Source organism: Ambystoma mexicanum, chromosome 2q (genome assembly GCF_040938575.1).
Source record: "Ambystoma mexicanum isolate Mex_15411 chromosome 2q, UKY_AmexF1_1, whole genome shotgun sequence".
Taxonomy (NCBI): Eukaryota; Metazoa; Chordata; class Amphibia; order Caudata; family Ambystomatidae; genus Ambystoma; species Ambystoma mexicanum.
Window position 1 is genome coordinate 54,614,253 of NC_090924.1, and position 24,254 is coordinate 54,638,506.

The 24,254-nt window shown below is 44.6% G+C and overlaps 1 protein-coding gene across 2 annotated transcripts in view; it reads right to left on the reverse strand.

Annotated features, from left to right (window-relative positions):
• Window positions 1-24,254, reverse strand: part of NAA60 (N-alpha-acetyltransferase 60, NatF catalytic subunit) — a 265,408-nt gene that overhangs the window by 8,209 nt on the left and 232,945 nt on the right. For both annotated transcript variants that reach the window (XM_069646811.1, XM_069646810.1), the window contains one exon: window positions 6,385-6,576. In XM_069646811.1, coding sequence (XP_069502912.1) covers window positions 6,420-6,576 — 157 coding nt within the window. In that variant the 3' untranslated portion in view covers window positions 6,385-6,419. The remainder of the gene's footprint in view (window positions 1-6,384; window positions 6,577-24,254) is intronic.

Below are 24,254 nucleotides of genomic sequence, written 5' to 3' on the forward strand. Positions count from 1 at the left end.
CATCCTGCCGGAGGACTGTGACCACTGGAGTTTGAGAGCCCATTGCAAAGATCTCATCCGCAACCTGGCCTCTGGCACCAGAAGAATGCAGGATGCCATGAGGCCGAGCAACCTCATGAACTCGAACGCTGGGAGACTCTGGGCATGCTGAAACTTGTGCACCATCTGCTGCATGTGTTGAGCCCTCACCTGGGGAGGAAAACACTGCCCCAGGGACTTGTCGAGCACTGCTCCGATGTACTGGAGCCGCTGTGTTGGCGTGAAGTGGGACTTCTTTAAGTTGAGGGAGAAGCCCAGCTTGTGAAGGGAGTGGCAGGTGACGGACAGATGATCCAGGACTTGCTCGGGAGAGCGCGCCCTGATCAACCAATCATCCAGGTAGGGGTAGACGTGAATCCCCCTTTCCTGGTCCTGCCACCACCACCATGAGCTTGGTGGAAACCCTCAGGCGGAGGTCAAACCGAACGGCAGGACCCGAAACTGAAAGTGCGAGTCGCCAACCGTGAACCTCAGGTACTTCTTGTGCTTCGGATGGATCGGCACATGAAAATAAGCGTCCTTGAGGTCGAGAGACACCAACCAGTCCTGAAGTTGAAGGGTCTGGAGGACTTGAGAAAAAGTAACCATCTTGAACTTGTCCTTCCTGAGGAGCTTGTTCAACCCGCGCAAGTCCATGATGCGTCTCAATCCCCCGTCTTTCTTCAAAATCAAAAAATAAAGGGAATACCATCCCTTGCTCCTCTCCGCTACGGGCACTCGTTCTATGGCGCCTTTCTCCAGCAGGGATTGAATTTCCTGCACAAGGAGCAGATCCGGACTCTTCAAAGAGACATTCCCTGGTGGACTGTCGTGAGGCCTCTGCCGGAAAGGAAGACAGTAGCCGTGGGCAATGATCTCCAGAACCCACACATCTGAAGTAATGGCACGCCATTCTACAAGATGCTGCGCCAGCCTTCCACCAACCGGAGAAGCATGGGCCTCATGACTGAGCTGAAGCGGCTGCGGCAGTGCCTGAAGGCAAAGAGGCAACTGCTTGCGCGGCCTTGGCACCTCAAGTACCTTGTTTTACACCTCTGGCACTCCTATGGCTGCCCCTTTGACTTGCACTTCCTCTTGATTTACTAAAGAACGAGTAATATCGAAAGGAACCTCCCCTCCATTGCTGTCCCCTAGGACGAAAAGGCGGAGGTTGGCGAACTGCATTGCCCAACGACTTCGCTGCAGCTTTGGAGGTCTGCAACCTCTCAAGAGTCTCGTCAGCCTTGCTGCCAAAAAGATGTTCACCATCAAAGGGCATGTTGAGGAGCCGGGCTTGCACATCAGGAGCAAACTCCGACTTGCGCAACCACGCAAATCTGCGTATTACGGTGCTCACCGCCATGGACCGGCTGACGCAATCAACCATGTCCAGACCTGACTGAACGGATTCACACATGGCATCCTTCCTATCCTGCAACATAGCAAGGAAACCATCCCGTTCCTCCCCTTCAGGAATATGATCAGCCGCTAAGGAAATACAGTTCCACAGAGTGTGCGTGAAACGAGACAAGGCACAAACGGAGTTGGCCGGCTGAAGCGCCATACCCTCAAAAGAAAATACCTTCTTCACCCAGCCGTCAAAACGTTTGTCGTCCCTATCAGGAGGGATGGTAGGTTACGACACCTGCTTTGTTGGAGCCGTAGCCGCCTGCACCACCAAACTCTCAGGAGTAGGGTGCATGGTCAAGTAGCAGGGGTTGCCACTGGCTGGGCGATATTTCTCGGCAAGGACTTGCTCACTGCCGGGAGACTCTCGGGAGAAGTCCAAGCCGCAGCCACCCTTCTCTGCAAGGCCATATGGAATGGCAGCACCGGGTCAGTTGGAGGACCTTGGTCCAGGATATCAGTCAGGTCATCCTGCTGAAGATCCCCAGGGGGGGCAGGCCACCCCAGGTAATCCGTGACCCTCGACATGAGACGCCAGTGTGAAGGGGGTCGGCATGCGTGCCAGGCTCTGGCCTACCAAACTCCACCTCCAGAGAGGTGTCTAGACCACTGGCGTCGTGCAGCGACTGACGCAGGTCCTCAAGTTGACTATGACCAAAAAACAATGTAATCAGGAACCCCTGCAGGTACCTCCCCTTCCTCAGACTCGTCATCCACCTCAGAAATATAATCCAGAGTCTGGAAAGAGGGAACGGAAAAACGTACAAAGACATGTTTTGCCTTAGCCAGAGCCTTTCAGGGGGGTTCCCCTGTACCACGAGGCATCCCTGATAAAGCCGCCTCGAAAGGCGTTGATGGAATCGGCGTCGAGCGCGTCGCCGACAGCTTCGACAGCCTCGACACCAGCCTCGAGGTCGGAGCCCCGAGCGTGTCGCTCGACCGCCTGGGTGCCAATGACTTCCTCGAGGCGGTGCCTCGAGAGAGTCCGTCAACGTCCTCGGCACCGCCGGCGTTGAAGTCTTCCTCGAAGACTGCACAGGTTCTCACGGTGTCGAGGGCGTCGAGGACCAGGACCTGGAACGGGCATGCCTAGAGCGACCATCCTTGTCCGACCGGGACCTCGAAGGCGCCCGGTGGTCGCGACGACTGCTCGAGGCCGAAGGCGGACGAGCGGTCTCTCTAGCATGGCCACGACCGGCGTCCTGAGACGGCACGGACGGACCGGAGCCGTGCGATTGAACAATTGCCAACATCTCCTTTCGGAAGGAATACCATTCCTCAGGAGTGGAAGGCTTGTTGGGACAAGCAACCCGCCGACGGGCGAAGTCCTCAGAAGAGGACAGGGAAGGCGACCTGTGACGGCACTTCCTGGAGTGCCTCGACGAGGCAAAGGCATGGCGGGACCGACTCCCAGACCGAGAACCCCCAGGCTCATGACGACGATGCGGAGAGTCGCCCCTCGAATCGTCCGTCGAAAGACCAGTGGAACGTGACTTCCGGGGCTTGGCCACCTTACCGACCGACAGCTTCTTCTTACACTCCCGCAAGGCCTTCGATGTGAGCGATTAGCAGTCGACACAGTCGTCCGTATCATGGTCCTCCCTGAGGCACCAGAGGCAAGCGTCGTGTGTATCCGTTAGCAACATCTTGGACCCGCACACCCGACACTTCTTAAACCCAGAGCGTGGGGTGGAAGAAGCCGAAGACATCATGCTTTCAAGTAGCAACGAAGAAACAGGTTTGAAGAACCGAAAGAACAGGATTCAGTAGAATCGAGGCGCGCCGAGATCTCCAAAGCGAACACGTTCGTGGGAAAAACAGAACTGAGGCTACGGGCGTTGTGCGTCCTACTTATAACATCCGGTGACGTCGGCTCGACGGAGGGCCTCGAGGACGGCGTATCAACGTCTTCGACGCAGACGCTGAAAGATTTTCCAAAACAGCACAGCTGTGGCGATTACTTTCATAGATATGGAATACGTCGGAGGACCCAATCCCCTCGAATTATGTTTTAATCTTTTAATTGTTTTTTATTGTAATTGTTAATAATGTGCACTGTTTTCATGTTTTACTCTACCTGTAACTCATCAAGGGTATACAAGTGGGCTTCTCTTGCTTGTTTTCCTGACTCCAATTAAGCCAATTACTGGGACATGCCTGACCTTCAGCTGTGTAGTGTTCAGGTTCCCTCCCTCTTCTTCGTCCCAGTACTATAGTTGTGTTTCCAATAGGAAGTGTGCATTACTCTTAGTTGTCTCTTCCTCATCTCAGTATTTGAAGTAAAATTACAGGGAAAATATGGAAAGGACAGACAATAGCCCATAATTGCTGAGGGAGGATCTGATAAGCGAGTGTTAGTGAAGGGGGTGGGGGATACCATGTCTCGCCTTCAGGTACCCTCTCCCCAATCCCCAAGGACCCTCCACCCAGGTGATCCTCCCTCACTAGTTCACCCCACCCCCAGGATCCAAAAGCGATGGCCATTCCCTGGTCACCTGAACAGAAGGATCCCTGCGGAGTAGATGTGAGAGTACCTTCAGGTTTCTTACAACTGTCATGTTTTAAACTGTATTGTTAATTTGTTAACCAGGTTAAACTATATTTATAAAAGTCCAAATTTGTTTGTGGCTTGGCAAAGAGTTGTTCCTTATAGAATTCCACACTGTTTCACCAATCTGCACCAAGTTTTGCATAGTTACCCGTTAGAACCCTCTGGACATTACTGTCTGCATGACATTTGGACAACTCACCCCTTTCACCTTCACACATGAGACGGCTGTCTGAAATCAGCAAAACATCAATGTGGTCATAGAAGGACCAGTCTCAACACAAGGAACAAAACTCAAGGTCTCTATGGCACCACAAAAACCATGTTTCAAGGCCCTAGCATGCACGGTTTGTGAGATATTTGCACCACAATACACAGCAACAAACTGCATCACTCCAGGGTGAAGCAACAGGTGGGGAGATTGCAGAGAAGGTTCCAGTATGCAGCAGCCCACCAACTCTCGCCTCCCTTCAATGTCTGCTTCGGGGTATGTCAGCCAGTCACACACCCATTCTCAGTGCAGTTTAATTCCGAGAGCAAGGCACATCAAGTGATAAGCGAATCAGAACAGCGAACTACAGGATAATTGTGATGAGAGTGTTGTCATGTCTGTCTACAGAACCAGTTCGGAGAATGGCTACTTTTTGATAGAAAGAAAAAATACAAAATAAAAAAGGAACCTCCCATTCCCCTTTCAGTCCCAGTTCCTTTGCTATCCCCTGCACCCTACTTATAACCCTTGGATGCATCCTGTTTGTACAGTGCTGTGTTGCTTCCCAGCAAGGTTAGCACCTTATAAATCCCATACATATCTACATTCAAGAAACAGTCTGGGACTCTAGATCAGAGGCCGGCCAAAGATCAAATGGCCCATGACTTGTTCTAAAAGGCCTGGGATTTCTCTCCTCCTGAAAACATCAGAGACTGAATGATGTTCTCTCCATTGACTCCTTGGTGGGAGCAAAGCCCCTAGGATGAGGTTCACTCACATTTATGCGCTCCTACCACTAGGATACTTGGAAACTGTGGCTGAGTTTTACTGCATTGAAAAACACGCTACAGTGGAGTCCAGGGTTGGACATTCAGTCCTTTAAAGGCTTTTTGCCTGAAGTGAGCCATCTTCCACCTCCTCATACATATTGAAGCATTTTTACTGATTTGTAATCTGTTCAACAGCATGTGAGTCTATAAGAGATCCAATGCTGGAGCAGGAATACGTTACTTACCTATAACTCCTGTTCTCCAGCATTGGCATCTTTCATAGTTCTTTCACATCAACAGTCTAGTGTCTGGCACCTCATATTACCTTAAAATACTTGCAGAGATGAGACCCTTTCTTAATTCCACTAACTGTGCCACTCTCGCTCGTGCCATCATTGGAGCATGTCTTGTGCCAGCCTACTACAGGGTATTGGTAGCAGTGAAATTAATCAACTACAGGTTATTCAAAACAAAGCAGTACGCATTGTAAAAAGAACTGACCATGAATCTGCTGCTAGGAGAACCTTACTCTGGCTGCCTATCGACAGGCGTGTTATCTTTCGGACACTATCAGATGCAACTGCCTTTATGGAAAAAAAGGTTACCTATCAAGCAGGCTCTTGTGCCTTCCGAATAGGAGAACACTCAGACCAAAGAACTGCAGCCTTCGGTAAATTCCTAAATCCAAACTCTCAATTGTGACTGAGGGATCCTTTCCATATGCTGCCCCAAGATGCTGGAACGTCCTTCCGGCAGATCTGAGAGCATGTTCCTCTCTAGTTAGATTTAAACAGGCTCGGAAAACATTTTTATTCAGCTAAACTCCTACTTTCAGTTACTAAATCCGATCCGGTCTCGGCCACGATTTTTGTTTTTTTATGTTCGTCTTGTGCTACCATGCCTATAGGCTTTTTCGTATTAAGTGCATTATAAATAAAATACTTGCATGCAGCTCCCCTGCCTGCCCCGCATGTGGCTCATCTTTGCACTGTTACATGAGCTATGCACATCTGAAAATGGCCTTCATGGGTGGAGCTAGGGAGGCACTGTCGATTGGCTAAAAACAACACTAAGGTTACACTAAAGTGAATGCAATTTCTTGTGTTTCCTTGAACTGCTTAATGTTACTGAGGATTCCTAGAGTGACAACGGGTAATATTCAGCAGCATGGGAATCTATGAAAAATCCCATGCTGGAGAACACAATATTAATATTGTTCCTGATGTATCATACAATTACACAGTCACTTCCAAGACATTCCTAAGTGAAAATCGTTGCACACTAGATGTAAAAGTCAACTTTTGTTCCTTACACCATCCCCTTTCATTCTACTTTTTTGCATGAGGTCTTAGGACTACATTCCTTTCTCACATCTCTCAACAGAATGATGTATTCTAAGAATGTACCTTCACAGTGTTATAGTACAGTACCTCCATCTTAAACTTTCAGCTGTTTTCTCAGTTTGTCACATAGTTCGGCTGTAGGCGATGCCACTTTTTGCTGAGATGCCAGACCAAGGCAGAAGGCTGCGCAGAAGAGTTTGTGCCTGCCGGTAGATCCGCTGGGGAATGGAACATGGGCTCAGGTTTGCTAACGTAGACCCAAAATGCTGTAGATAATCAGTAAATCTCAGTCAAGGCATTTTATTTTTAAAAAGACAAAAATAAACACTGAAGAAACATTTAGAAAGAGTGCCATAGCTTGAACAGAGGGACCACCACACGATTAGAGTGACAGTCAGAGTGACTGAGGTAATGTGAGGAGGTGAACATCCGAAAACTTGAGACAGAGCGAGAATGACAGTAAGTGCTAGGGAGAATGAGAAAGAGTTGTGAGCAAGAGGACAAGTGTGAATGTGACCCAGAGTGAGTGAAGTGAACGAGAAAGAATGCCAACAGGTATGGGAGGGAAATGTGGTTGGGGAAGAGGGAGAGAAAATATGACAGGAAGGGAAGTTAAGTCACTTACGTCCAGTACAGACTCTGCAAGTTACCCCATTCCTGCGGTTGATATAAATTCCTCTGTTGCTTAAGCTGTACTTGTTGTGTGAGAAAGGTTTACAATATATCTCTTCCAACAGTTGTTTGTGTAAAGATGGAAAAAGGCCTCCCGGAACTAAGGGAACATCTTAAAAACATAAGGGATCATTCTACATTAAGGAATAAGGATGGGATGACATAAAATGGGGACATTGTAGGTGTTCTCCACCTTGGAAAGTATTTCCTGAAAAAACGCTCAAAGATACCCTTAATAAATCCTCTGGCGACACTCTAGTCTATCCAACAAAGGCGGTCATCAGAATAGTTCAACTTAGTCTTAATTAGTCTGTAATTAAGGCCATAAAAAATATTTCAAAGTCCGATTCTAAGTATGTCCATCCCACTCTAAAATCTAACACAAAAGGGTTATTTGCAGGAATGTATCCAAGGATTATTTACTTTATCCAGGTTTCTCCAAAATTCAGGTACTTTCTGGATTGGCTTTCTGCCCATCAGCCTCACTTCTGGATTCATTATGGGAAATATTGCACTTTGTACTCCGACTCGTCTTGTGTCTGGTTCTCCTTCTCTCTATCAGGGACCTGCTCCTCCCTTGTTGGCAATGTCAGGTTGGCTATTCTCTTCACCCAACCAACAGGCACATTCGTCCACTCGAGAAGCAATGAGGTTTTCTCTAGGCAGTGGATATGGTCACCATCCTGTCAATGATCAGGTTCCCTCTCAATGTCTTTCATCTGGGTCACTGGTGGAACAGCCCAGAATTCAGGCTCCCCAATTCTCTCCAGTACGAACAACAGTAGTTTCTGCTTCTAATTGGCCACTCTTCTCTGTGGCATTATCTCTCCCACAAATGGGCAGCATGCCTGCCTCTCCACCTTCAGTAGGTGGCCTTACTCATTAAAAGGTAACCGTTTCGCTTTTCTACCAGGGTGCAGAGGTCAGCACATCTGCTTTTTAGGCTGTACCTTGTTTGTTTTCCCCAGCATCATTTATACTCACAAGGCTGTGATTAACTGTTCAGAGATTGGTCTCTTCTCTGATTTGGTTGTCTTAAGCCTTCAGATAGGTTCCGTTTTAAAGACCTCCTCAATGTACTCGTTATGGTATTTATACTCAATGCAGTAGTGGTTATTCACCCAATTGCCTTTATTTATGCGTGTTATCCATTTTGCAGCCATGATTGAGGCTTTAAGTGTGTCTGATGGCATCAGTGCTATTGTATAATTCAGATGATTGTGCTGCAGTTCAGGAGCATCCTGTGCTAGTCTGCAACCTGCAGGTGAGCAAGAATGAGGTCTTCCTCGGAATACGAGGTAAGCAACTAGTTGCGCATTGGGCACATTTGTGCTAGTATTTTCCCATTTCACAAAAGTCATTAAGACTAGGCTCTGTTCCGTGATCTGACTTGTTTGGGTGTGACTGCTGCTGGGATCTTTATTACACAAAGACTCCTGTGGCCCCTGGCCGCCATTGAAGTTAGCATGGACTTGCTTCACAGGGGGTGAGGTAGAGCTCCAGGAAGTGTATGTCAATAACTGTCTGGGTTGTACAACAGGTACACAGCGCGGCTGCCGTGTAACGCTCATCCTATCCGATGCAGAGAAAGAGGGACGTCCCACGAGTATGGAGGAAAAGCGAGGGACATAAAGAGCACTGCCACACTAACCAGTTCATCAAGATGGTCCTCCTGGGGCTCAGATGAGCCTTCGGGCTGTACCTGGTACACAGATCCAGAATGAGGGCTCCAGCACAGCTCTGGGGCTGCGAACCTTGCAGGGCACCCGTGTTGTGGGACCCAAACCTCTGCTGTTGAAGCTCTCGGCCAAGAAGATGAGGAGCCTTGTTGGGGTCTGAGTCCTTATGACCATTGTCTTATGCCTGTGGGCCCTTTGCTGACTCACGACTGCATCGCCCGACTGGGCCATCTGATGGTCCTCCATCTTTATAGGAATCTGAAGGGGTGGTCAATTTTTTGCGCTTGTTTTGATGTAATTTTGTGGAACATAGGCTATCACATAGCTTTTGTTTGGTATGTCCCAAAATATTGAGTGTGCAAACGTATTCCCAGAAACGGCAAAAACTGAAACATTTCTTTTGACAATTCAAAAATATATGTGTTGCAGGTACTTGCCAGTTAAAGGCAAAGTTGGAAGTGTATGTGCAGTGCTGCAGTATGGGTCACCTGTGTTGCTGATGACGTCTGAAGAGGTTGCTGAGCTTTGGGAGGACCTTTTTCCTCCTCATTATCCCCCAACATCTAGCCCTACCCACCCCTAGCTGCCACTACTGGAATGTCCTTATAGGTTCCTCTTCCTCAATGTCTCAGTGCTTAGAAGTCAAACATTTATAATTTGACATCGAACATGGCATTACTATACCATTTATGTTTTTTTGCAGACATGTTCAGACAAGAACAACCACAGACACTGCTGCCCAAATCAAAAGATGCTATAAATAAAACTGCAAGGAGATAGGTAGGAGGAAGTTAAATGCCTTCATAAAAAAAGATTCTCCATATTTAAGAAGACTATGCCAATGCTGCCCAACATCCTGTTCTGTTTCAAATTCCTGATATAGATTTTTAGGCTAGAGGGAGATTGCTCGCTTACCAATTTAGCAAAGCATAGCAATCTCTCATGGAATCTGCTGACAATCAACATAACGACAAAGCATAAAGTCCACCTGACTGGTCCAACGGCTCACATTTTCCTCTAACTGGAGAGAGAACATTACACAGCATGCATCCTCAAGCGCAAATAATGAATTTTAATTGTTTTAATTTTTGAAAAAGTATAACCTACAACAAACAGAATTGCAGATGAAAAGTTTAAAAAATGATGAATGCAAACAGGGTAAGACCAACTCAGCCGAGATAGAAAAGTCTTCTGCAGTTTTTCGAAAAGGGACCAATAGAGTACCTTGCGTTGATAAAGAGCAAGAGAGCTCCACAGGCAGATGATATAAACAGAAAAAACAATATTCCCTCTAGGTTTACACTTAATATGGAATGATCAGAGTTGTTTATCCAAAAAATCAAGAGGGCTATCTGGTACATATCGATGAATTGTAGCGACGAGGAAATGAAGACCCAAAATATGTAGACATTTAAAAACCAAACGCAGAATTTTAAAAGCTATCCTTTGATCGACCAGGAGCCTTATGACAGAACTATGATAAGCCTAAAATATTGGATACATTTTGAAGTTAAAAAATGAATCTTACTGCAGCATTCTGCACACAGTGTTGTCAATGGAGTTGTTCAACAGCTAGATAGACATATAGCCCAATCAATGTCTCCAGCGAGAGTCTCCACGGGCAGCAGCACGAACATACTTATTTGTACTTCATTTGTTTTTGGGCAAATGGTCATGGTAGATCCTGAAAATGCATCAATGCCTGGAAAAGAAAGTGGTAACAAAGTACTGGACAGGCAGAAGGATAGTGGCCTCAGCGAGGGGGCAAAGAAGCAGGATGTTCAACAAGTCTCTAACTGAGCCTGGCCAGCATGCCTACAATGGTTATTTCCCCCTGCATGCTAGCTCAAGCAACTTCAAATGGTGTGAGTCACACTCTAAAATAAATAGGAGTGTTGTGTTGGTCCCCAGTACAGGGTTTATACAAGGTAAGGGAGTGGTTGCATCACAATTATCTGAACTCATGTCCAGACTCCAACTGAACAAAAAGCAGGGCAATCTAAATATTCAAAAACAAGAAATTTAAAGAGGATTTCACATTCTAACAATTTCACTGAAAATCAATAGGGGTCACAGGGTTATGATCCTTCAGATTCAGAAAACGCACAACGTTTTAGGACAACACAGTTTCTTAAGCACTACAGAGAAAATCAAAATCGTATTCTAGCTTTCTCTAGTAGAAAAACAGCAATCAAAGGAAATAAACTAAATATCAGTGACAAAATCCCAATTTTCAGAATCAATATGGATATTCAAATGAAAAGTTTCAGATATACATAAGATATACTAACTGCTCCCATGACAATGAAAAACTATGGAACACGATCTATTAGGTAGCATAAAATGAGTAGCCCTTACACATTATCAAAGTGCACTACTAAAATGATCCTTATTCACGCCTGACATCTTCAGAACTACAACAAACTGGACCATCACAAGAAGTGGGTAATGCTATGTGAGCAAAAAAAGACCACTTTTTTGTTAGGGGCTTGTGGGATGTGGTCTACAATACAGAGACAAAGGAGGTGTCCCAAAACAAGTTACCTATTGATGTCACACATATAGGATGGAAATTTAGACTGACATGAGGCAGCTGTGGATAACAATCTTGTATGAAAACATATGTAACAAGATATACGCAAAGGCCGGTATTACAAAAAATATATATTCAATTTTATTTTTCTGGTGTATGCTAAAAAGCAAGGACAGCAATGGTCCAAATTTGTTTTAAAAAAAGACAGCATATAACATAACAACAATAAATCAAACACTGTATTCAAAAGCATATGAATATTTCTATTAGCGATTGTCAAAATTCAATAAAGCCCATTGCTAATTTCAAGTGATGTTAGTAAAACAAGGTGACTTCCAATCATAAGTATTTATCAATAATTTTGCAGAAAAGTCCCTATGAAGAATGTGTAGACAGAAGTGACTCGGTTTCCAGCCTTAGATATGTAAAACCACAAGGTAATACGTGTCGACTGTTGTAACCTGGACACCTGGTAGTCCGACTAAGGCTTTCGTCAGGACACACAGAGGACACCTGGTGTTAGATGTCGTGTTTTCAAGGGGGACGCTTTTTATTAACCTCTTAAATGCCACCGACGAGCCGGCTCATAGGTAAAAACCGCTCCAGGTTGCCACCGACGAGCCGGCTCGTCAGTGGCACTTAAGGGGTTAATGACGGGGGAAATGTTGGGCGGGTTTTGCGGTGGGTACCGCGATTTTTAAAAAAAACCCGTGGCACTGGGGGGGGGGGACAACAATGGCACTTAAAGGGTTAACCAGTGTATCTAAACAAAAACACAGAAATCAAACTGTTAAAAACTGGCTCTATCAGAGATTGTAATTATACTGTTGCCTCATTTTTCTTAATATTTCCAAACCTTTAACAAAATGCTAAATGTGCATCAGAGATATATCAATATTCAAAACTTAATATACCACTTCATAATATTTGGATGCAACTTGTTCATCCTTTAGTGTTTTTCTTATTTAACTTAGCCTGATAATACTTCAGTGGTAATCAAAACCCTCATATGTGCTCCAGAGTGAAGAGTATAGAGAGGTTAATCGGATCAGTGCGAAAACAGCAGACAGTAGATTCTAAATGTGCCTATTTATTAGTAGCCTCTATCTACAATGGTACCTTAATACTTTCTTTAGGCAAACGCTCAAAGAGGTTTAGGCGAGGTCTGTTTTCAGTGCGTAGAATGTGCCCATATTGGCAGGTTGATGCATCATAGTCCGGCTGGAATGTTTAGCACCATGTCGAACTGCATTGGAAACAACATATACAAGGGATAATGACCATGTGTCTGACCTACGGCAGTTATTCTACTAAAGTTCAAACACGCGTATATTTATTCCTACCTTCAACTTTCTTCTAGGCCCATGTGACTATATTTCCCAGAAGTATTTTCGGGTTAGCAGGTAGAAGATGTTTCCTATCGCGGGGCGAGTTTGACAAACTCCCTTACTGCATGCTCCTATTGTTCGAACGTTCTATAATAATTAATTCAAGAAAGAGCCGTGTGTCAGAATGATAGGTATTATCCTACACGTATCTAACTACAAATGCATACAGTAGTGATTCCTTGAGGAGGGCGCACTTACTTATTTTCCAACGCGGTTACAGCGTTTCAAAATCCGTGTGCAGATGTGGATGGTTCCTGTTTGGTCACGTGATCTGCCTAATGTAACTAACGGCTAGCGTGTTGACATCATTGCATAGTAATATACGCGGCGGTCGCTGTGAAATAACGTGGCGGCCATTTTAGAGTGCCTAGAAAGACTTGTTTGCACACATGGGTATTTTGGTATATTCATGCGTAAATGTCCTGTATCAAGAGCAGATGCCTTTCAAACAGAAGTTGAAATGCGCAACTTTTTTGTATCATTAGGTTAAGATATTTCTTCCATGATAAAAATGATCCAGTACCTGACAATGACAATAGATCGGGGAAAAAAAAAACTTTCAAGTGATGTTAGTAAAACAAGGTGACTTCCAATCATAAGTATTTATCAATAATTTTGCTGAAAAGTCCCTATGAAGAATGTGTAGACAGAAGTGACTCGGTTTCCAGCCTTAGATATGTAAAACCACAAGGTAATACGTGTCGACTGTTGTAACCTGGACACCTGGTAGTCCGACTAAGGCTTTCGTCAGGACACACAGAGGACACCTGGTGTTAGATGTCGTGTTTTCAACTTAGCCTGATAATACTTCAGTGGTAATCAAAACCCTCATATGTGCTCCAGAGTGAAGAGTATAGAGAGGTTAATCGGATCAGTGCGAAAACAGCAGACAGTAGATTCTAAATGTGCCTATTTATTAGTAGCCTCTATCTACAATGGTACCTTAATACTTTCTTTAGGCAAACGCTCAAAGAGGTTTAGGCGAGGTCTGTTTTCAGTGCGTAGAATGTGCCCATATTGGCAGGTTGATGCATCATAGTCCGGCTGGAATGTTTAGCACCATGTCGAACTGCATTGGAAACAACATATACAAGGGATAATGACCATGTGTCTGACCTACGGCAGTTATTCTACTAAAGTTCAAACACGCGTATATTTATTCCTACCTTCAACTTTCTTCTAGGCCCATGTGACTATATTTCCCAGAAGTATTTTCGGGTTAGCAGGTAGAAGATGTTTCCTATCGCGGGGCAAGTTTGACAAACTCCCTTACTGCATGCTCCTATTGTTCGAACGTTCTATAATAATTAATTCAAGAAAGAGCCGTGTGTCAGAATGATAGGTATTATCCTACACGTAACTAACTACAAATGCATACAGTAGTGATTCCTTGAGGAGGGCGAACTTACTTATTTTCCAATGCGGTTACAGCGTTTCAAAATCCGTGTGCAGATGTGGATGGTTCCTGTTTGGTCACGTGATCTGCCTAATGTAACTAACGGCTAGCGTGTTGACATCATTGCATAGTAATATACGCGGCGGTCGCTGTGAAATAACGTGGCAGCCATTTTAGAGTGCCTAGAAAGACTTGTTTGCACATATGGGTATTTTGGTATATTCATGCGTAAATGTCCTGTATCAAGAGCAGATGCCTTTCAAACAGAAGTTGAAATGCGCAACTTTTTTGTATCATTAGGTTAAGATATTTCTTCCATGATAAAAATGACCCAGTACCTGACAATGACAATAGTTCGGGGAAAAAAAAACTTCAAATTTTACCCCACTACAATCGATGGTATCACCGGAAATATTAGCTTTTTATTTATTTATTTGATTTAATTGTAATACAAATTTACAATTTTTACAAAATGAGTGATAAGAAAGAAAGTTCCTTCCTCCTAGTCCCTCCAGATTAAGTTCATTCACTCCAGGTGAGGGAGGATTAGAATGTAGGCTTCAACTTACTCCTGCATCCTTTGTAGTTGGCTTTTTAACTCCTGAGCTTGTTTTAAGCTCCTGTACAAGCCCAATTTGCTTACAAAAAGGGTCACTGCCAGTGTCCACTCAGTTTCTTCCCCTCCCATCAAGCCGTACCACCAGGTTTCTTAGTCCACTGTGGTTACGTTGGTCAGGTGTTTCATTAGGTAGATTTCTCTAGCCTCTTGGGTACCCTTACACCTTAACAAAAGGTGTCTAATAGATTCCACCTGATTAGTGTTGCAGTATCGGCATTTATCCGAAGTTGACACTCCTCTTCTTGCCAAGATCTCGTTTGTCTTCAAGAGATTTAGTCTGATTCTGAGAAAGGTGTTACGCATCCGTTTGTCCGGAAATTTTTTCAAATAACCTCTCACCTCATTAACTCTCTTTTGAACTATTGGAAAGTCTTTGGTTGATTTGTAGGAGGCGGCGCTGTCCTGCGTTTTGATCCAATCTAGTTCAGTTAGTTTTTTCATAACTTTCGTTGGGTTTTGTATAAGGATTGCTCTCGTCAAGGCCACTTCTTGTAGCAGATTTTCACAATTGGCCGCCCATGATGTCAGTATTTTGTTTTTCCCGTTAGTCAATTCGATCTTCAAAATCTCAAAAACAGGCTCTGGAGAGTCCATGATCACTTTCCTGAAGAGCATCAGGGTGTTCCTGTTCACAATCCCCTTCACAGATGGAAGGCAGAGTTCTTGTCTGATGTGGCATATAGGCACTGACATCGGTAGCCCCAGTACCTTCTTCCAAAATGGACCTTCCAGTCGGTCCCAAAACTTTTCCGGGATTTGGGGCATGGCTTCAGCTGCATATGTTATGCTCGGGATGACCTTAGCTTTGAAAAAAGACCGGACTGGGATCAATGTGAACTTTCCAAATTTCTTGTCAATCATCCGTGCTTGGCTTGACAGGGTCTTTGTTTTTGCTATTAGCATCTCCTTAATTGGTATTTCGGTGGTGCTGTTACTTAGCGTCACTCCCAAGTATTTAAAGCTCTTTACGATTTCGATTTTTTCATTTTCAACACTCCATTTTTCTTTGCCTGCTGTTCGGGTTGTTGTTTCGAAAGCCATGATCTTGGTTTTGCTTTTGTTCAGTTCTAAATGGTTGTTTCCCAGATATTTGAGCAGGCTGTTCAATTGCCTTTGTAGCCCAACCACTGTCTGATCGAGTAAGATGATGTCATCCACATAAAGGAGTCTCTGCATTTTCTCTCCTCCTAGTGACGGTGGAAAACATTTAGTTTTGGTGAAATCGTCTTCCAGATCTGCGATGTAGGCATTATACAGTGCTGGCGCTAGGGGACAGCCCTGCTTTACTCCTCGGGCAGTGTGGATTACTTTTGATAACGTCCCCGCACCATTCAGCCGGACTCTCATGGTAGTGCCTTCGTATAGAGCTCTTATTGGGGCCAGGATTTTGTCCGGACAGTTCCTGCCAACTAGTTTGTCCCACAGGTGTTCACGGCTCAACCGGTCGAACGCCTGCACAAGGTCGACGAAGGCCATGAATATTCTTGGCGCTCCTTGTTGGACCCTTGCTTTCAGAGAGCATAAAATCAGGATATTTGCAGTGGTGCCAATGTTTCTGACAAACCCCGTCTGGTCTCTGTAGTTGGATTCTTTTAGCCAGCTGTTCAGGCCCTCCAAGGCGCAAGAGCCAAAGACCTTCCCAATAACGTCCAAGAGCGCTATCGGACGGTAATTTCTTGGATCTTCTTTCGCTCCTTTTTTGAAAATTGGGACCACGTTTGACGTCTTCCAGGAGGGGGGCACAGATTTAGAGATGGTACAATTCTGGAAGATCTGCCTAATAAGTGGCGCCCAAATAACAACGTTGTTCTTCAGATCTATATTGGAAATGCCATCTGGTCCTGGCGCTCTGGAATTTTTTTTGCTTTTTAATCTTCACTGTTATAGAGTCGCCATCACAAGGTATGTCCCAATCTGGCGCTTGGCGCCCCCAGGTGGTCAGTGGCTGGCTATCCTCTTGTTTATATAGAGACTCGAAAAAATCCACCCATTTGTTGTTCTGGAGGTTGGTCTGGCTACTCGATGTTTTCGCGTGGATCAAGGACCAGAATTCTTTACTGCTTTTCTTCGTAAGTGTACAAAGTATTTGTTCTGCGTTGTGTTGTAGGAGACTTGCACGTTGATGTCTCAACCAGTTTTTATACTGGCGATGCGCTATGCGATATTTCGTTTGCAAGTTTGTGGAATTTGAGATTTTCGACAGTCTTTGGATTTTTCTCAACGATTCTCTTTGCTTCACCAGTCCCTTATTGTAGCTGTGTTTGTGGACTGCTTTCTTAGGGTCCTCTTGTGACTTTGGTCTGCGGTAGGTTTCCAATAAGGGCACGTAGTCCACAGTGGCGACTCTGTCTGGCTTATCGATAAGCTTGTTGCTGATAGTTTTATATGCCGACGTTATTGCGCTGATGGCTTTCGCCGTTAACTTTAAGCGATTACCACTGGGATTAGCTTCTAGACCTTGCATCATGAGCTCTTGCACTGGCTTACAGAAATGCCAGGTCGTTTTTTAAAATATTGTGGTCACTGTTGATCGTTTTCACCACATCAAAAGACTTTGCCACACTCAGTAGAGCTTTTGATACAAAAGTGTGGTCGATAGTTCCTTTTTGGACATTTCTTTGCCATGTTGGTATTTTCTTGTTCTCTTTGGAGCGCAGCCAGTGCAAATTGTGCATATCCCATTGGTCCATCAGGTTACTCCATAGTTTAGCTGTGTCCCCTTCCATATTAGCTCTTGAAAACAAGATTCTAAGAGAAATTAGATTTCTATGTGCCAACAAAAACAAATGCCGAGATAATCTCTCTAAATCAGAACACCTAGCTTTGAAAAAATCTGGAATCTAACCCTCTTTTTATAAATCAAGCCGGCTGATAAAGGAGGAGGCATTGTCCTCTGGGGTTCCGACCTCTATAAAACCGAGGTGGACAAACAATTGTCCGACCCTTTAGTGTACAAATCTAGCCCATCAGACCCAACCACGAAAATCATGGAAGAAATAGTTAGCCTGGTGACACACGCAAGCAGCAAACAAGGGTGGATCAACGACGAAGAAAAACTATTCTTGATCAATAAAAATCCAGTCACCCCGGCTTTCTATTGTTTGCCCAAGATACATAAGCATTTAACTATTCCTCCGGGACGCCCGATAGTGTCGGCTATCGGCTCACTTTTAGAACCCCTGTCAGTATATGCCGATGTGTTTTTGAGACCTTTTGTGAACCAAATGAAATCATTCGTACAAGATTCCACTGCAATGATAAAAATTTTGGATTGACCTACGATTCATACTGATGACATTTTTGTCACACTTGACATAACATCTCTCTACACTAACATACCACAGATGAAATGTATTGATGTCATGCTAGAACTGCTTGAAACACGGGCAGATAAACGACCTCCTTCGGCTTTCATTGCTGAATGCATACTTATCGCCTTGACAAAAAATGTCTTTATCCATGACAGTTTTCTTTCAACAACTGAACGGTACCAGTATGGGGGCTACATTTGCCCCAGACCTGGCTAACCTATACATGGATCATTTCGAGAAAAAACTACATATATATCGACACCAATCCCTTTGTGAATAACATCCAAGCTTGGTATCGATATATTGATGATATTTTTATGATCTGGCGGGGCACGATGGAAGAACTCAAGACCTTTACCATTTGGCTTAATCAATGTGAGGTGTCTTTGAACTTCACTTGGGAAGCTAATAACACAAGAATATCTTTCCTGGATTTACTTATATACTGATGGCCAAATAACCTAATTGGTACTAGTCTATACAAAAAACCAACACAAAAAAATACCTTGCTTCACTTTGATAGCTTTCACCCGCAATCACTAAAAGAAAATTTACCTTTTGGCCAATTCTTACGTATCAGACGGAACTGCTCTGAGAAACAAGATTTTGTAGCCCATAGTGAGCTATTGAAAAGCAATTTAAAAGCAGGAGGACATCCCCCACACACCATCAGAAGATCCTATAAAAGGGCGGCCAATATCCAAAGGATTGATTGCCTTGCCAAACAAGACAGTACCAAACTGGAAAAATAACTTGTGCGACATCCTTTACCCCTGTCAGTAATGATCTGAGAAAGCCCATTCTCAAAAACTGGAAGATGATCAATACTGAGTACTTTTCTATTCTTCCTCCCCGTTTTGCCTTTAAACGGTTACAAAATCCTGGGGACAAATTGGTACATACATACCCCAGACAGCTCACTACCCTACCTACACAAATGACACTCTGGAGTCTTCCTCCAGTTGTAGGGCATTATAAATGCGGAAAATGTCTCATGTGTAACTTCACCAAAAATGTCAAAACCATCGACTTGAAAACTGTTGTTTGGAAACTTAAATCTGTCACCAACTGTGCAACTAAATGGTCCAGGTTACAACAGTCGACACATATTACCTTGTGGTTTTACATATCTAAGGCTGGAAACAGAGACACTTCTGTCGACACATTCTTCATAGGGACTTCTCTGCAAAATGATTGATAAATACTTATGATTGGAAGTCACCTGGTTTTACTAACATCACTTGAAATTAGCAATGGGCTTTATTGAATTTTGACAATCACTAATAGATATATTCATATGCTTTTGAATACAGTTTTTGATTTATTGTTATATGCTGTCTTTTTTTAAAAACAAATTTGGACCATTACTGTCCTTGCTTTTTAGCATACACCAGAAAAATAAAATTGAATATATATTTTTTGTAATACCGGCCTTTGCGTATATCTTGTTACATATGTTTTCATACAAGATTGTAATCCACAGCTGCCTCATGTCAGTCTAAATTTCCAGCCTATATGTGTGACATCAATAGGTAGCTTGTTTTTGGGACACCTCCCTTGGCCCCATCACACGAAGTGCAGAACTTTCCAGGATATGGTTGGAAGGTACGTCTAGACACATCAGAGAAGCTTGGTGCAGGTCAGCTGGGAAGGATCATGACCAATTGATAAATTGCTTGGCTGAAGTCATGCACAGCATATACCAGAGAGGCAAGCCAGTTGACAATTTGATATTATCCACATAAAAACAAGAACTCTACCACAGGACAAAGTCGCTTCCCATGAGAAAGGGAGAGTCAACAACCAATTCATGGTGAAGAGAGGAGTCATGTGTTTGGGCCTAGGTAAGAGTCATCTTTTTAAGGTATTTTTTTTGGTCGGCTGAGCTGTAGGAAATCCCTGGGAAGAAGAAAGAGCAGGGAGTCATAGTAACCAACACCCACTAGCTAGTATATGTGTGAGAAGAAGACAAAAAATGTCAGGTTGTATGCTCATACCCAGACAATGTCAATGAACATGATTTGTGAATGAATGGTATGCAGTGATTGTCACATAATTGCACACAAAATTATAGCATGTGCATAACTCAGTAACTTAAGTGTATGAATGACAAATATTAAAGACATGACATTCCCGGGCTGGAACAAATGTGTTTAGTTTGCATCTGGTACAAAAATAACATTCTTATCAGTGAAACAAAAAAAGAATGATACAATCCGACCCATAGTAGGCTATTTTCAGTCTCTCGCATTATTGTGACTAAGCATAGTCTGTAAATTTACATTGTTGTGCAAAATATATTTTTTGTTTTGATGTACTGTAGGCCCAATGAATGGTATAGCACTTTACAGTGAGCATTTAATGTAGCAGAAGAATCTTAAAAATTGCGTGCTGCACAAACAACTGTGTGGTGTGTGTCATGTAGCTGGAACAACAATAGATGGCACACACTTCAGTTGATTCTACATATTTTCAACAATGTGCCCACACTTGTTGGCCAAGTCATGGACCAGTGGTAACACACCCTGATTCCAGGGTCAGCCAACAAGCTATTAGATAAAAGCTTCTACATCTTGGAGAAAGTTGGTATTCTATTGTCAGGATCGCTAGAATGTACAGAGAATAAGAGCTGCACAATCAAAAGTAATGATAGCCATGGAACGATTACATTGACACTGTTTTTGGTTTCACTACAAAGCCACACGAAGAATGTTCCTATGGAATCCAAAACCCAAGGCGAGCAAAGTAATCTGTGGTGGGAGGTTAAGACCAAAAGACATTCACCTCTCTGTCGAGAGGCCCCTCTATTTTTCCAGCGCATTCCCACTAGACTACCAGACCTTTTCCAAAATGAGTCCTCATCTACGGCCTAATCGGAGGCAAGAATATTGCATGTGCTCCCTGAAAGACCATAAGCCCTCAGGGCCAGGGTACATGTGCTCTATATGTTCAGGAAGATTCTCCTAGCACTGTATTTGGAGTTCCGGGTATCATTCTCACCAGCATTCCTCCATCTTTCACCACCGAAACCACCGACGCCAAACCTGCTGTAGAAGACCCACCCTTGCCATCACAGCCTTCCTCCATCACTCACCACCAGGAACTATCGTCTCCAAACCCGCACCAGCAGATACTCCAAACCCGATCCACAGCTCCTCCCCCATCCATACCAGAAACAAGTTCCAATGTATGTACACATGGCCTACCCTCCACCCATATCGCCCCCAGTCAAAAAAAAAAAAAAAAGAATGTTGCCACCCCTACCAATATCATTCCTCTCGAATGTGCCTTAATCAACGCCAGGTCAGTCCCAGCTCATGTCCCTGAGATCCACAACCTCCTGACCTCAACAACCTCGACTTGCTCGCCATATCCGAAACATGGCTCCATCCCACCGCTGGCCTTGCATTATCCATGGCCATCCCCGCTGGCTATGCCATCCTACGGAACGACAGAATCCTCAACAGAGGTGGCAGAGTCACACTCATTTACAAACACACCCTTGCCATCAGAACCACTAACTCTAGCCCTATCCCTAAATCACTCGCCACCAAGCTCTTAATTTCACCAACATGCACCATCAATCTCCACCTCATCTACTGACCGAGTTGCCCCAACACCTCTTTCGAGGAAGATCTCTTACATGTCATCAATCCCTCATTAGAACCGAGCTCCAAACTCATTTTAGGTGACCTCAACGACCCCTCTGACATATATGCCAAAAGTGTAGCCATTCTCTCGATCACACTGGCTTCCTTCAGCGAATCACTGACCCTACCCACATCCATGGCCGCACCCTTGATTGGATTGCTGATTTAAACTAACATATCCTGCCTGACCATCTCGAGCCTACCATGGTCAGATCACCACATCATCACCTTTGACATCCCAATGGGCAAACGGCTCTCCTCCTGCCACACAATGAAACCTAATGGCCCAGCCCGCTACGCCAAGATCCTAACCAAGGACCACCTCCCACCATTCCTTTCAGACCTCAAGAAGCCAACTAACAGAACAACCGACCCTGTGGCCCTAGTCAATCTCTACAACGCCACGATTGCTCAAGCAGTTGACATATTTGCGCCGCTCATACAGTGCAAAAGCCAAACCTGCTCTAAAGAAAAACTCACGGTTCACCCCTGAGCTCCTTGCTTTGCGCACCCTGGAACGTGCTGCAGAAACTACTTGGAGGAAAACCCCTTCTTTAGCTAACAAAGTCAAATTCACTTCTGTCGCCAAAGAGTACAAAAAGGCCATACACAGCGCCAAAGCCAACAGCCACACCAAGAGAATAGAACGCGCCAGTCACCCTTCTCACAGTTCACACAGTAGACGACAACTGGGTGCACCAAGCCCTTACAGGAACAATCTGCACACTCCAGAAAAAAATCTGCTCCAAGCAACAAGCCATCCGAGCCAAACCACTACACTCCCCATCATCCACACCTTTTGACTTCACCCTGTCTCAGAACTAGAAGTAGCCAACATAATCAAAAGCTGATGCAAAGGTGACATTTGCCCAGGACCCATCAACAAAGACTTTGCAGAGTCCCTAACACCATTCATCACAGCCATAATCAATTCCTCCTTCTCCACAAAAACAGTTCCAGCATCCCTGAAAGAAGCATGGGTACTCCCGCTACTAAAAAGAACCTCCCTCCATTCCTACCAACTACCGTCCTATCACAACAGTGCCCTTCATTCTAAAGATAGTCGACCGTGCAGCCCACATCCAAGTACAACAATACATTGAAGCCAACCACATCCTTGACACCCATCAATCAGGCTTCCACAGAGGGCATGGCACGGAAACTGCTGTGCTTGATATGAAAAATCAACTAGACAACATCAAAGACAAAGCTAAACCTGCCTTACTCTTCATGTTGGATCTCTCAGCTGCTTTTGATCTTGTCGACCATAGTTTCTCTGCCATCACCTCACCACCAAAGCAAACTTCTCTCCAGCCGCCACTGACTGGATCAAATCCTTCCTAGCTGATCCTCTCGGGTCTTCATAGATGGTACCTGGTGTGGGTGAGGAGGCATGACCAGCGGCATCCCCCAAGGTTCTTGCCTTACCCCGACTCTATATAACATCTATACAAAACCCCTCTTCGATCACCTGGATGTCCTCAGCATCTCATACACGAACTACGCCGATGACACCCACATTCTCCTCCCATCTCAGGCTCTTACGACCAAGACACTGCTACCATCGACACTACCAAACATTGTCCAAAACTGGATGGCAACACACATGCTATGCCTAAACAACGATAAAACTGAGATTCTCATGGTTGTCCCCTCCACCACATCTGCACTTCTCCTAAAAATAAATCTTTTGAAGGTGTCTAGGGCCTTTGGAAATGACAGAAAGACCCATGTTCACTGTACTTTACTGTGAGGTACATTGTGCACTTGTAACATGTTGCAGAAAAGTTGCAACATTGGAAAGGACTAAGGGAGACAACGTCTCCTAGTACTGACTGTATATAAGGGCATGTCAGTTTCCCCATAACAAAGTGAGTGAAAAACGCAGGGGAGTGCAGCTGAAGCCTGTGCTCCAAGTCAGACTATGGTGTTTAAACAGCAGCAAAAATTAGGGGGGTAAACTACTGGAGGAAAGCTTCACAAATGGGAATCTTTCCTAACAGCGTCAGGAGTGGGATGTTACTCAATTGAAACAAGTTGGGCAACCCTACAATTTCAGAAGCTTAGTCATAGAGCCTCCAACCCCTCTAATGACATGAAAAAATCAATAGGCTTTGACATCTGTAGCAGCAGAGAGGAGACAATCCCTTCTGTGAAAAGAGGAATGATTCCCAGAGACAGTTTTAACACCCCCTTCTGGGTGTTACATAAGATTGGTTCCAAAATCTGGCCTGGCTTGGAAGTACGGTATAGACGTTCTAGCAGGTGTCATCGACCCTGATGTCTGGGGAGACAAAGGTTCTCTTACAGAACCATGGTGAAATCCCATTTGAAGTACATCGTTGGGACAAAATTGCCCAAGGGATTCTTGAAAGGGCTCCATTTCCTCGTTTTAAAGAAAGTGAACCAGAAGAACCAGAGAGAGGTATGATAGGCTTTGGGGAAGCTGATGAACCATCTACCATTGAAGAGAAAAAGGGAGAAGAGCTTACCATCTATTCCATCTTGGCCTTCGCCCAGCAACATGATCTAGCCCTCGCAGAGGCTTTCTTACAAGCAATTCCCGACGGAGAGGGTGTGGAGAAGGTTTTTCCTCTTAAAGCGGGGAATGCTATATAGAAAAACATCCACAGAAGGCTTAAGTAAAACTCAGTAATCCCTGAAGGGGTGCGCTAGAGAGCCCAGCCAACACGGCTGCGGGCCTGTGAG